Raw genomic sequence first — 14,952 nt, 5'->3', positions numbered from 1 at the left:
ACTGTGCAACCGTTGAATACTGGTCGTCCAGTCCGGTTGGGGTTGTCAGGCCCGATAGATCTATCAACAGGATTCGCGTTTACAATACCCATGTAAATATTAGTTACCAAGCTACAGGGAAGTATGCCAGTGGTACAACTCAACGTAGAATATATTTTTAAGTACTTGTGTCTATTTCGTAAACATTTATAAAAGCAGCGCATGTATTCTCAGCCCAAAAATATATATTGCAAAAGCAATTAAAAAGGGAGCAAATGAAACTCACTTTTGCCTTGAAGGTATTTAATTCGACTTGGTCTCCGATAGATATCACGAACCTAACCATATATATAATATATCAACATATTTTCTTTTTAAGTAATCGTTACATATATATATATACTTTTAATACTTTTAATATTTTCTTAGTCCGTAGTTAGCAGTCCGATGTTAGTGGTCCACAATTAGTTGATTAAATAAAATAAATAAAGACCCCATCGTATTCGTATTGATCAGAATTAATCTCGACCCATGGTACCATGTTGTCAAATGACGTGTTGCGTACATAAAGTACCGTGTTGTCAAATGACGTGTTGCGTACAATCATGAGGTCTTATGATTAATCTTCTCGTGTTGTTTACGGGTGGTCCTGAAATATATAAAATCAAATCATGAGTAAATATATGTGAAATATCATATTAATTAGAAAAGATATGATTAATTTACTTTTTCTCCAAATATTTTCGTAGCTAAACTAGCTTCGGATACCCAATCTTGTTTTAGTCGTAGTTTCTTCATTACAACTCCGTTTTTGTTAGTTCAAATTGCCACTTCCTTGGATCGAGTCAAATTTTAAGAATATGAACTAAAAATACCTTAGTTTGTATTTGAAATCACAGGTTATAGATCAAACTTTGGTGAAACTTATGAAAGTGATCATTTTCCATCATAAAAACAACATTTAATGATCATTTTTCTAAAAATACTTACACTTTGAGTTAAATCATGAAATTTTTATGTGTTAACATATTCATAAGAAATATCATTTTTCCAGAACATGAACTTCCAATTCAAAGTTTAAGATGGTTTTTAATTATCCAACCTAAAACAATCCCCGGTTGCACTCCGACGACGTAGATTCAGTTTTAAGGTGTTCTTTGTAAAAACAAGTTGTATCTTGTTAAGTTAGCATATCATTATGATATATTACAGGTCTTGAAGTGTTTTAAAAGTTAAGTTAAAAGGATCTATTTAGTTTGCGAACAAGTTTGAAATCATTCAAACTATGTTCTTGTTGTTAAAATTTTACAACACAAAATAAGATAGCTATATAAATATGAATTGAATAAGGTTATGAATAAGGTTACTACCTCAAGTTACTTGGACAAAGTTACTGTAAGAGATAAGAAAAATCTTGGAATCAAAGAGTGGTGGAGTTAGATCAAAAGGTTGGAAGTAAACTTCTTCAAATGGGTGGTTATTTTGATATGTTCTTGAAAGAGTTTTCTTATGGTGTTTAAGGCTTGTAATTGAAGCTAAATGATGGGGAAAATGCTTGAAGATGATCAAGTATGAAGTTAGGAGTATTTTGAGAGAGAAATGAGGGTGTAGGTATGAGAAAATGGAGTGAAGAAATGGTGTTCATTCATAAAAACGTTTTTAGTTTATAAAGAAAGAAAAGGATTCCTAATTTTGTTTTCTTGCTAATAATTCATGCTACTTGACAAATCCTAGTTACCTCATATCTAGGGCAGTAATAATGTTGATTAGGATGTTGATTTGATGTGTATATACCAATACTAAATACATATAGAAGCTGGGTATGATACGGGTACATATACCCTAGATATACGTATAGAAATCTTGAGGAAACGGAATGAGAATTCAAATATAGCTATCTTTTGTGAATATACTTATATTGTTTTATGTATTTAAGTCCTTAAAAAGTGATTAAATACATTATATATACGATACATATATAAGCATTATAGGTTATAAGTATTTATGTCAAAGAACGTTACGTTTAGTTATCGTTTTGAAAATTTAAGTTAGTAGTTTCAAAGTATACTTATAACTCATTGTTATTAGTACACAATGAGATATTAAACCATCCTTAGATCATGTTAAATATATATAAATACATATATATACACAAACGTATAATTATTGTATGTTATATAGTTCGTGATATCATCGGTCAAATTGGACGGTCAAACGTTGTGTAAAACTCTTTTCAAAAACATAAGTCTCAACAATTTGGATTGCTTATCATGTTGGTAAGGTTTAATTTATGTAAATATTAATCTCATAAGTATAGAACGATCGGAAAAATCAGGGTCGTTACAGTACCTACCCGTTAAATAAATTTCGTCCCGAAATTTGATCGAGGTGGTCATGGCTAACAATAAAATGTTTTCATGACAATTATTAGTTGACAAATAGAGTTTTATCATTTTCGATTAATGATTCGATTATGTGAAGCGTACGAGTGAAGCTGTCACAAAAGATTGAGATAGAGATTTAACTTTTGATGTAGTCATGGTGAATTTTTGGAAAAAATAAGGTTCGTCTTAACTTTTGACGTTGTCTCGATTGAATTCCGAAATTCAAGGGATTTAAAAGAAAATCTTGGAAATCTATAGGATTTGATTCTTCGGAATTTATGGAAAATTAGGATCCTTTTTAATTTAATGCGATTATCTGTCTCGATTGCTTTGTCTGGTATATTCTCTATAAATGAACTTCATTCGTTCCATTATTTTCACCACTCCAATTCTTTCTTTCTCGATCCATACTTTCAAACGATTGTGAAAATGCTTAATCCAGTTCAGATTTTTGTCCTCATCCTCACTATCGCAACATTCATTCTCCTTTTCCAACTTCCACCAGAGGAATCTACTTTCTTCTACTTCGTCTTTGGGGTTATAGTGTTTTTAATTCTCCCGTGTTTTTATGTTGCGATAAACATTGACATACACAGTTTGTAATTTATGTGTTGTTATCGAGCTTTATATTCTCCCTTATATTTCGAAGCTCTATGCTTTTGTTTTCTCTTCCCGACTTCAAGTCAAGCGAATAATGGTCCAGAATTCGTAGATATATAATTTCAAATGATTATAATGTTCTAAGCAGGAAGGAACGTGATAGCACGATTTGATTTTCAAATTTATCAAAATTACTGAAAATAGAACTATCAAGAATATATTCTTCTTGATATGTTCGTAGGTTATGTAGAATGAAAGAGTTATGTAACATGACACATGATGAAGTTATGATCTATGAATCATCACGTTCCATTAGGAACTCAGCATGACTTGCTGTAATATAATCACGTTGGCCAAGTGTCATTATATTATACTAACTCATGCTTCAATTCCCAACACTTCTCTACAATTCATTCATAATTCATACTCAGATTTTACAGAAGTTTCCAATATAATGAAATTCTGAAAACACGAAGAGGTAGATAATTCGGACAAGAATAAATTTCCTCAGAAATATCGAAGATATTTATGATGATATTTTTGGAATTTCTAAGTCCGAAGATTGATGGAGAAAATTTTCCGCAAGATTTTAACGTGGGTACGGAGCAAGATATTCTCTAAAGATTTCATCGAATTCAGATTTATCTGGGTTCTATGAATTTAGAGTATGTTACTTGTATTTCTCCTTGGTTTCCTTTATGGTTAGCTCAATCCGTTTTTCAGTTCCAAATTTTATGAGCTTTTCCAACATACCATTCTTATTGTCAAGTTTTTGGCCATTAAGACCATCTATAGCTTTCGCTGCTTCGTCAGCATTTTCAAAGTTAATGGATCTGGATCATCGGTTATCAAATCGAGGTATTTTCCGGAGAGTTGTGTTTTTAGATGATTAAACGCTGATGGTAATATGGTGGAATATAAAAGGTTCCCCAGTAACAATAAAGAGTACACATATATATCAAGGTTATAATAAGGTTGTTTCGGATGAAAAGTCGGAGTTGACTTGCTGGAGCTGTGACAAAATTTGCTACTTTGAAAGGGATTACCAAATTATTTTGGGTAATAATAATACTAAAGTAATTAGCACAGCTACGTGTTAATCGTTTACTCAGTTTCCGAGGGTTTTTCAGGTGCATAACTATATGCATCAATCTTTTCTTCTGTAGATGAAGTGCGGCTGGTTCATCCTCTCGATCGAGGTGTTTTCAAGAATCATGAAAGGTTTGAGCGCAGATTGTAATTGTCAAGATACAATTGAGGTTTAAGATGAAATCAAGTGGCAAACTTGAAGAATTGTTTAGTTTCATATGTTATAATCAATATTTTAATTCTTTTTAATTGTCCAATGTTATTAGTCCGCAGTCGATAGTCCACAGTTAACAGTCCAGTAATTCATATATATAGTTTAATATATTTTATTCGAATTAATTAATACGTGTCGTAACCCGTATACGTCTCAGACTCGATCACAACTCAAACTATATATATTATTATAGAATCAACCTCAACCCTGTATAGAGAACTCGATCATTACTGCATATAGAGTGTCTATGGTTATTCCAAATAATATATATAGATGCGTCGATATGATATGTCAAAACCTTGTATACGTGTCCCGATATTTAAAGAGCGTAAAATAAATAGCAAAAATTAAATGACGATAAATAAAATTGCGATAAATAAATGTAATCTGTTAGCTAGGAATAGTTAGCTGGAACAGTTAGCGTGAATCCTTAACAAAATTTTCTCATAGTTAATTTGTTTGTTTCTAACAAATTTTATTTTGTCAAATGTTTTCTTCATTATGCCACTTGTTGGTTTCTGAGAAGTCAAAATCCAAATATGAAACTGAAAGAAAATGGTTATTTTGTGGTGAACAGATTCGTATATCGGTGTATGTAGGATAGTAAATGACTGTAGAATCAGATTCGAAGAATGTACAGTGTAACTTATTAATGTGAAATCAAAATATTCCTCGGGTATTACCTACCTGTTAAATTATTTTCACCATTAACAGTTTGTACGAATGAATTTTTAATTACAATCTTTATGAAAAAAAAATATATATACCTATTTATTTTATTCAGATGTAATCATGGATTTAATGAGTCAATATGATATTAAACTCATTTGATTTACCGTTAGGACAAAAATATATAATCTCTAAAATATTAGAGATTACATAATCGCTATGTCGAACGAAGATAAATGATGTAGAACGTCATGTAGAACGATGATTATACTCGAGGTACTGAATGAGATGTAGAAGTTGGTGACGCGGATGTTGTTGTTGGTGGTACTGTTAGTGCCGATGATGCTGCTGGTGCTTGTAAGTTTTGAACCATATTCTCCAAGGTTAGCACTCGAGCTCGAAGTTCTTTAACTTCCTCTGCTAACCCTGGTTGGTTATCAGTGTGAGGTAGAGATCGGATATCTTCTCTAGTTCCGTTAATGGTAGCCCGAAAAATTCTCGCAAAAAGGGTATAAACGGTGTTGCGAACAGGTTCGCCGGTGAGCGGGTCGAATACTCCAATATTAGGTGGTAGATTTGATTCATGATATGGAGTACCTTCTTCCCTTCTCCATAGGGTGAGTATGTCACGAACCCACCCCCATTTTCTCTAGTAATCACGGTAGTTGATTGGTTGTTGTGCTCCCGCCACGCTGTCTTCAGAGTCAGAGGAACTTGGTCGATTTGTAGAGGCCATCTTATGCGATTACAGAAAATATTTCTGGTATGAAAAGATTAGTGATTTCTACTGATAGTTGGATGGTATTCTTAGTGCATAATATGCATAGATATATATAGTACCAGGATCCCTTAAATTACGGAGAAATTTACGGGAGATATCAGGCAAAGTTTACCGTAATAGATACGCTAAGATATGAATTTTTGTCTATACACTATACATGCAATAGAGGCAGTAAGACGTGTCTAGACTTTAAGGATGATAAGTAAATAATTTTCGACACGTAATGATAAGCAAAACTTTTGACATGTAGACACGGTCGAAGTCCAGACCCACTAATGCATCTAAACAACTATCAGTTAGACACACTAATGCAAGACCTGATTCGCTAAGACCACCGCTCTGACACCAATTGTAAGGACCCGTCCTTATCCCCCTGGACGAAGTCATCAACATTTGGTCCCATTGCGATGATCGACTCCAAGTAATGTCCTTAAAATGAGCAAATGCACAGCGGAAGACTTAATTCGTACCTGAGAATAAACATGTTTAAAAGTATCAACCAAAAGGTTGGTGAGTTCATAGGTTTATCGTAACAATTATTTCAATATGTTAATAGACCACAAGATTTCATAATCATAAACATAATACACTCGCAAGTGTATGTAACGCATTCTAAGTGGTTGAGCACTTGGTAACCATACTTAACTATTAATCAACGTCGCATATTCCCTTTATTATGAAATCTTACTACACCGTACCAAGTGTAGTCACCGAAACGAAGTACTGTGCAACCGTTGAATACTGGTCGTCCAGTCCGGTTGGGGTTGTCAGGCCCGATAGATCTATCAACAGGATTTGCGTTTACAATACCCATGTAAATATTAGTTACCAAGCTACAGGGAAGTATGCCAGTGGTACAACTCAACGTAGAATATATTTTTAAGTACTTGTGTCTATTTCGTAAACATTTATAAAAGCAGCGCATGTATTCTCAGCCCAAAAATATATATTGCAAAAGCAATTAAAAAGGGAGCAAATGAAACTCACTTTTGCCTTGAAGGTATTTAATTCGACTTGGTCTCCGATAGATATCACGAACCTAACCATATATATAATATATCAACATATTTTCTTTTTAAGTAATCGTTACATATATATATATACTTTTAATACTTTTAATATTTTCTTAGTCCGTAGTTAGCAGTCCGATGTTAGTGGTCCACAATTAGTTGATTAAATAAAATAAATAAAGACCCCATCGTATTCGTATTGATCAGAATTAATCTCGACCCATGGTACCATGTTGTCAAATGACGTGTTGCGTACATAAAGTACCGTGTTGTCAAATGACGTGTTGCGTACAATCATGAGGTCTTATGATTAATCTTCTCGTGTTGTTTACGGGTGGTCCTGAAATATATAAAATCAAATCATGAGTAAATATATGTGAAATATCATATTAATTAGAAAAGATATGATTAATTTACTTTTTCTCCAAATATTTTCGTAGCTAAACTAGCTTCGGATACCCAATCTTGTTTTAGTCGTAGTTTCTTCATTACAACTCCGTTTTTGTTAGTTCAAATTGCCACTTCCTTGGATCGAGTCAAATTTTAAGAATATGAACTGAAAATACCTTAGTTTGTATTTGAAATCACAGGTTATAGATCAAACTTTGGTGAAACTTATGAAAGTGATCATTTTCCATCATAAAAACAACATTTAATGATCATTTTTCTAAAAATACTTACACTTTGAGTTAAATCATGAAATTTTTATGTGTTAACATATTCATAAGAAATATCATTTTTCCAGAACATGAACTTCCAATTCAAAGTTTAAGATGGTTTTTAATTATCCAACCTAAAACAATCTCCGGTTGCACTCCGACGACGTAGATTCAGTTTTAAGGTGTTCTTTGTAAAAACAAGTTGTATCTTGTTAAGTTAGCATATCATTATGATATATTACAGGTCTTGAAGTGTTTTAAAAGTTAAGTTAGAAGGATCTATTTAGTTTGCGAACAAGTTTGAAATCATTCAAACTATGTTCTTGTTGTTAAAATTTTACAACACAAAATAAGATAGCTATATAAATATGAATTGAATAAGGTTATGAATAAGGTTACTACCTCAAGTTACTTGGACAAAGTTACTGTAAGAGATAAGAAAAATCTTGGAATCAAAGAGTGGTGGAGTTAGATCAAAAGGTTGGAAGTAAACTTCTTCAAATGGGTGGTTATTTTGATATGTTCTTGAAAGAGTTTTCTTATGGTGTTTAAGGCTTGTAATTGAAGCTAAATGATGGGGAAAATGCTTGAAGATGATCAAGTATGAAGTTAGGAGTATTTTGAGAGAGAAATGAGGGTGTAGGTATGAGAAAATGGAGTGAAGAAATGGTGTTCATTCATAAAAACGTTTTTAGTTTATAAAGAAAGAAAAGGATTCTTAATTTTGTTTTCTTGCTAATAATTCATGCTACTTGACAAATCCTAGTTACCTCATATCTAGGGCAGTAATAATGTTGATTAGGATGTTGATTTGATGTGTATATACCAATAGTAAATACATATAGAAGCTGGGTATGATACGGGTACATATACCCTAGATATACGTATAGAAATCTTGAGGAAACGGAACGAGAATTCAAATATAGCTATCTTTTGTGAATATACTTATATTGTTTTATGTATTTAAGTCCTTAAAAAGTGATTAAATACATTATATATATGATACATATATAAGCATTATAGGTTATAAGTATTTATGTCAAAGAAAGTTACGTTTAGTTATCGTTTTGAAAATTTAAGTTAGTAGTTTTAAAGTATACTTATAACTCATTGTTATTAGTACACAATGAGATATTAAACCATCCTTAGATCATGTTAAATATATATAAATACATATATATACACAAACGTATAATTATTGTATGTTATATAGTTCGTGATATAATCGGTCAAATTGGACGGTCAAACGTTGTGTAAAACTCTTTTCAAAAACATAAGTCTCAACAATTTGGATTGCTTATCATGTTGGTAAGGTTTAATTTATGTAAATATTAATCTCATAAGTATAGAACGATTGGAAAAATCAGGGTCGTTACAACATCAAACCTCATTGGACTGAAATTCGACATCATATCCGTATCATATAAACAACACTTTCTCTGATTTTGCTCACATTTCGACTGGCCGACAGATGTAGTAGAGTGGCGCACAGGATCCGTTAAATTGGAAAATTCAACACCCGATCCACTACAAATTCTAGACACCACTTACTCCGAATCAGAAAAAATATTGTCTAACCAGATACCCTATACGATCAATAGAACTCGTTTCTGATGTGGACGATCCACTCCCGTGGCAACCACAGAGCATACTTCGAATCCTATAACCAAGACCCCCGTTAAACCTGACGCTCTGATACCAATTGTTGGGAAATTATGGTCTCACTAATTCCCTCCACCCAGCCCAACAATAATAGTAAAGAAATAAGAACAATACACAACACAAGATTTAACGTGGAAACTCCAAAACAGGAGAAAAACCACCCACCCCCAAAGAGAGAAATACACTATATCACAAATTATTACAATAATATAGACGAATCTCTTAAGCCAACTACACTCTCCAATATATTTAACTAATACAACTCTCAAACAAGGGTAAGAAAGAAAGAAATAATCAAATACTTAAAGTGTATTGATTGGTGCAATTTGGAAGTGAGGCTTAACACTCATTTTATAACCAAGTCACCCCTCTCCCACTTCTTCCTCTCACCTATGTGGAATAACATCCATTCACAAATACAAAGCAACCATATCCATTTCTTCTAACCAAAACTATAACCAACATATTTAGGCATCCGTGTATTTTTTGCATATTTTTTTTTTTTGTTTTTATGTTTATCTTTTGCATGTTGCTTGGCTATTAGTCAATAGTGTTGGTTGATTGACTAATCTGTATTTTTTTACTGTCCTGCTCTCTTGTGTAATTATTTTTTCCTTTTCTTGTGTGTCTGCTTGTGTTCTTCATTTGCTTGATTATCTATCTTGTGTTAAAATGGTTAATAATGATGGTGAAGGTTCTAAGATCACTCAAGTGAGTGATCTTGATTTTGGTAATCCTCTTTATCTGCATGCTAGTAATACTAGTACTACTGCTCTTATCTCCTTTAAGCTCAAGGGTACTGAAAACTATAATGTGTGGAGGAGAGCAATGTTTCTTGCTTTGCAAACTGAAAATAAAACTGTCTTTATTGATGTTACTTGTATTAAAGATGATAGTGATATTGTGCTTATGCTTCAATGGGAAAGATGTAATGATGTTTTTTGTCTTGAATTCTGAATTCTATCTCAAGAACTGTTTATGGTCAAGTGTTTTCTAATTCTTCACAAGTTGTGTGGGAAGAACTTAAAGAAACATATGAGAAAATAGATGGGTCAATAACTTTTAATCTTTATCATATATTTAAGTCCTTGACACAGGACAGTTCTTCTTTTTCTGATTATTATCATAATCTAAATGCTTTGTGGAAATAATTTGATGCTCTTGTTAAACTGCATAATTGTACTTGCAATGCTAATAAGGAATTTAAGGGTCATAATGATTTAATTAAGTTGATGCAATTTTTGATGGGGTTGGATGAGTCTTATGCTTCAATCAGAAGTAATATACTAAGCAGAGATCTACTGCCTAGTATTAAAACTGCTTTTGCTATCTTTCCAGAGAAGAATCTCAAAGAGTTTTTTCTCAAAATTGGTTCTGTTTCAAAACCTCAAAATTCATCTTTTCTTGTATCAAAAACTTTTGATAACAAAAGAATAACTGGTAATGGTCCAAATAAAAATCTTAAATGTTCTAGATGCAATAGATTGGGGCATACCATTGAAAGATGTTATGAGATTGTAAAGTATCCTCTTGACTGGGTTAAAAGGGATAATAATTCTAATGCTAATAATGGGGAAAAAATTGTTAGTAATAACTCTGCTTGTGATTCTAGTAGCAGTCTTCCCTTATCTTCTGATCAAATTTCTGCTATGTTAAGTTTAATCAAAGATCAGTCTAGCAGTGGAAATATTCAGGCTAATGTTGCAGATGCTACATTTTCAAATTGTAATGTTTTCTTTAATAAGTTTAACCATCCAGGCATAGCCTGGATGGCCACCAGAGCCCCAATGAAGCGAGAGGTCACATGTTCGAATCTAGACAATGGCAGGACGAACTTAATAGTGATCCCTGACTAGAGGGTGCTTTACACGGCATCGGGGTGACACATGGGTTCCCGATGTCCTAGGTTTACCCGTTGTGGAGGGGGTCCAATCTGGACGTTCGTATTAGGGGTTACTCATAAAAAAAAAATAAGTTTTTTAAAGTTAACAATTCTTTTTTTAATACCACCAACTATGGTTGGATTGTTGATTCTGGGGCAACCCAACATATGACTAGAAATTGTAAGGTTTATTAAATGTTGTAGATGTTTCTAATTTCAAATGACTGTTGGATATCTAATAGTACTCTTACAAAAATTATAAAAATTGGAAATCTTAAGATTTCAGATAACATTATTTTAAAGGATGTTCTTGTTATACCTGAATACACTGTTAGTTTGTTATCTCTTAGAAAATTGCTTAAGGATAGTAATATGTTTGTTGGCTTCGATGTTTTGCATTGTTATATTCAGGACTTGGGTCAAAAGAAGATTGTAGGGATTGGTAATGTGCATAATGGTCTTTACTTGTTTGATGATGCAAAAGGTATTAATTGCAATGTGTATAGTTCGTGTTATGGTTCTTCTAATCTTTGGCATTGTAGACTTGGTCACCCTGCTGAGCAGCTCAATAACATTCTTAAAACTATTTATATCATCAAATCTGTGTCTAATCTTGATGTTTGTGATCTCTTCCGTAAGACAAAACAGTCTAGAGAACCTTTCCCTTTGAGTGATCACAAATCTAGTTGTTTAGGTGATCTGATTCATCTTGATGTTTGGGGTCCTTACAGAGTTACCAACAAGCAAGGTTTTAAGTCTTATTTTTTTTTTTTTTTTTTTACCATTGTTGATAACTATACCAGGGCTGTTTGGGTATATCTTCTTATATCAAAAGAGGATGTTTTTGAAAATATTGAAAACTTTTGTAGTCTTTTAAAAAATCAATTTAACAAAACTGTCAGAGTTTTTAGGAGTGATAATAGGACTGAATTTGTTAATAACAGAATGAATATTTTATGTAATAAATCTGGTATTGTTCATCAAACCAGCTGTGCTTACACTCCACCGCAAAATGGAATTGTTGAAAGAAAGCACACGCATATTCTTAATGTTGCTAGGTCTTTACTGTTTCAGAGTGGTTTACCTCTTGTTTATTGGTACTAGTGTATTCTGACAACTACTTATCTTATTAACAGGCTAACCTCATCAGTGTTACTTGGCAAATCTCCTTTTAGACTTGTGTATGGGTCTGAACCAGTCTCTCCCACCTGAGAATTTTTTAATGTCTTTGTTTTAGTACTATTTTAAATAACACTGATAAATTTTCTTGTAGGTCTGGAAAATGTGTTTTCTTGGGTTATTCTAATGAAAAAAAGGGTTACAGGTTGCTAAATTTGGAAACTAATTCTATTTCTTTTCTCCATAGATGTTAAGTTTTATGATACTGTTTTTAAACTGGATACAAATATTAGTAGTATAAGTGAATCTGTTAATCATTTAAATTTTTTTGATTTATTTGAAAATCAGTCTATTAATTCTTAAAGTCCCAATGATGAAGGGGGAGATTCAGATATGAGTGAAGGTAGTGGCAGTAATCATGATACTGTTGAGGGTGATTCCTCAATAAGTCATGATACCACTATTTCACATGATGAAATGCATCAAATTCAAACCCTGGGGGAAATTTCATTCTTGCAAGTTCTGTTTCTTCTTCTCAAAATCCAAGTAACAAAGATGATGATGTGTGTGCGTGTGGGGGGGGGGGGGGTGTTAAGAAGGTCTGACAGAATTAGGATGGTTCTGTCTAAGTTTCAGGATTACAATTTATATAATGTTAGGTATCCTATAAGTAATTACTGCAATTATACTCAGGTTAGTGTTGATGTGTCTTGTTTTGTGTCCAGTTTAGATAAGTCGAAAGAACCTCAAAGTTCTAGTGAAGCTTGTCTTGATCAAAACTGGGTTGGTGCTATGAATAATGAAATTGATTCACTTAATAGAAATAATACTCCGTACTTGGGATATTACTGACCTTCCTAATGGAAGAAAACCTATTGGTTGTATATGGATTTATAAAATTAAGTATAAGTCAAATGGTGAGATTGAGAGATTTAAAGCTAGGCTTGTTACTAAAGGTTTTAGTCAAAGAGAGAGTATTGACTTTGATGAAACTTTTTCTCCTGTTGTTAAGATGGTGACTGTTAGATGCTTGCTTGATTTATCTGTTCAGAATAATTGGTGTTGTATTCAACTTGATATAAATAATGCTTTTCTGTATGGAGATTTAAATGAAGAGGTTTATATGAGTATTCCTAAAGGTTATAATAAAGAAAATAATAATAAAATATGTAAGTTGAATAAGTCTCTTTATGGTAAACAAGCTCCTAGGATGTGGAATGCTAAGTCGACTTCTGCTCTCATTGGATATGGATTTAAACAGTCTTAATGATTATTATTTATTTGTTTTTTCTTTTGAAAGTGTGTTTGTTGCTCTTTTAGTATATGTTGATGATATTATTATCACTGGTAATTGTTATAATGAGATCAATAAAGTTAAAGATTTTTTAAAATCTAAGTTTATGATAAAAGATCTTAGTGAGTTAAAGTATTTTCTAGGTATAAAAGTTACTAACACTGAGAAAGGTTTATGTTTGTCTCAGAGAAAGTATTGTTTAGAATAACTCTCTGAATTTGGTATGCTTGCATCTAAACCCATGAACACTCCTTTGGAAACCAATTATGTGTTGGCTTCTGAAGCTTCTGATAATGATAAGTTTTTACCCAACATTACTGAATATCAAAAATTGATTGGTAAACTTATATATCTTACTCATACTAGACCTGATATCTTTTACTCTGTCCAAACACTTAGTCAGCATATGCATGCTCCCTTACAATCTCATGTTAAAGCTGCTTTTAGAGTTCTTAGGTATTTAAAAGGTTATCGTGGAATTGGTGTTCATATTTCAAAGTCTTCGGGTATGTTTTCTTTATCTGCTTATTTTGATGCTGACTGGGATAAGTGTTTATTAAACAGAAGGTTTATTTCTGGTTTTTGCATCTATTTTTGTGGATCATTGATTTCATGGAAAAGCAAAAAACAGCCTAATGTTTCTAGATCTTCTATTGAGTTTGAATATAGGGCTTTAGCATCTACAACTTGTGAATAATATGGATTTTAAAGGTTTTGTCTGATCTTGGAGTGTCTAATCTTTTACCTGTAAGTTTATTTTGTGATAATAAATATGCTCTTCAACTGGCTTTAAATCATGTTTTTCATGAGAGAACAAAGCATTTTGAAATTGATATTCACATTGTTATAGAGAAGTATTTATCTGGATTAATTACTATTTTTGTTGATTCTAATAAATAAGTAGCAGTTTTTTTACTAAAGGTTTGCCTAAGGATCAACACAAGTTGTTATGTGATAAGCTAGGCTTATTTAATTATTATAAGGATAAGATTGAGGGAGGTTGTTATCAATATATGTTCACAATCTCATCCTTGTTTTTATTTTTTTTATATTTCCTAACTTATATTGTTTTAGTTTCAGGACTTCTAATGATACATCTGGAATTGTTAGGGGTCAAAAGTGTCATTAATGAAACCTATTAAAGCTGAAACCAAGTGCAGAGACCTGGATGTCTTTTTCTGAAGATAAAAGGGCTACTTGTGGACAAAAATCATTCTAGGATATAACCGAATTTAGGGTTTGTTGCAGATTCATTCGAGCATCTGCTTTCTATTTGTTCTCTCTCGTTTATATGTAGAAACCCTAATTTCATATTTGTGAGTTCTTGAGTATCATCTTGATACTTTAAGTTGAGTGAGTAGATTAATCCTTCCCAAGTTCTGTAATAAGGATTGTATCTCTCCTACCTCATTCCAACTCATTTCACCTCTCACAACTCAAAATACATATATTCACTTACAATTTTTAATCGAAATTTTGTTGTGACGGTGCGTAATTTTGTTGTTGTGGGAAATTTTGTTGGGGAAAATTTTGTTGTGGGAAATCGGTGAGTAACGAGTTGAAACATTTCTTGAGAAACTGTGTTTTGTGTACCTTGCGACGTAGATTTT

General features: G+C 32.4%; 1 protein-coding gene across 1 annotated transcript; it reads left to right on the top strand.

The window, feature by feature from the left end:
- Positions 1-13,583: 13,583 nt before the first annotated feature.
- Positions 13,584-14,039, top strand: LOC139902136 (uncharacterized mitochondrial protein AtMg00810-like). Its single transcript, XM_071884789.1, has one exon. The coding sequence runs from the start codon at positions 13,584-13,586 to the stop codon at positions 14,037-14,039; it is 456 nt and encodes a 151-aa protein (XP_071740890.1).
- The last annotated feature ends 913 nt before the right edge of the window (positions 14,040-14,952 follow it).

Source organism: Rutidosis leptorrhynchoides, chromosome 3 (assembly GCF_046630445.1).
Source record: "Rutidosis leptorrhynchoides isolate AG116_Rl617_1_P2 chromosome 3, CSIRO_AGI_Rlap_v1, whole genome shotgun sequence".
Classification (NCBI taxonomy): Eukaryota; Viridiplantae; Streptophyta; class Magnoliopsida; order Asterales; family Asteraceae; genus Rutidosis; species Rutidosis leptorrhynchoides.
Note: the sequence above shows the minus strand (reverse complement) of the source record. Positions and strands in the feature narration are given on the sequence as shown.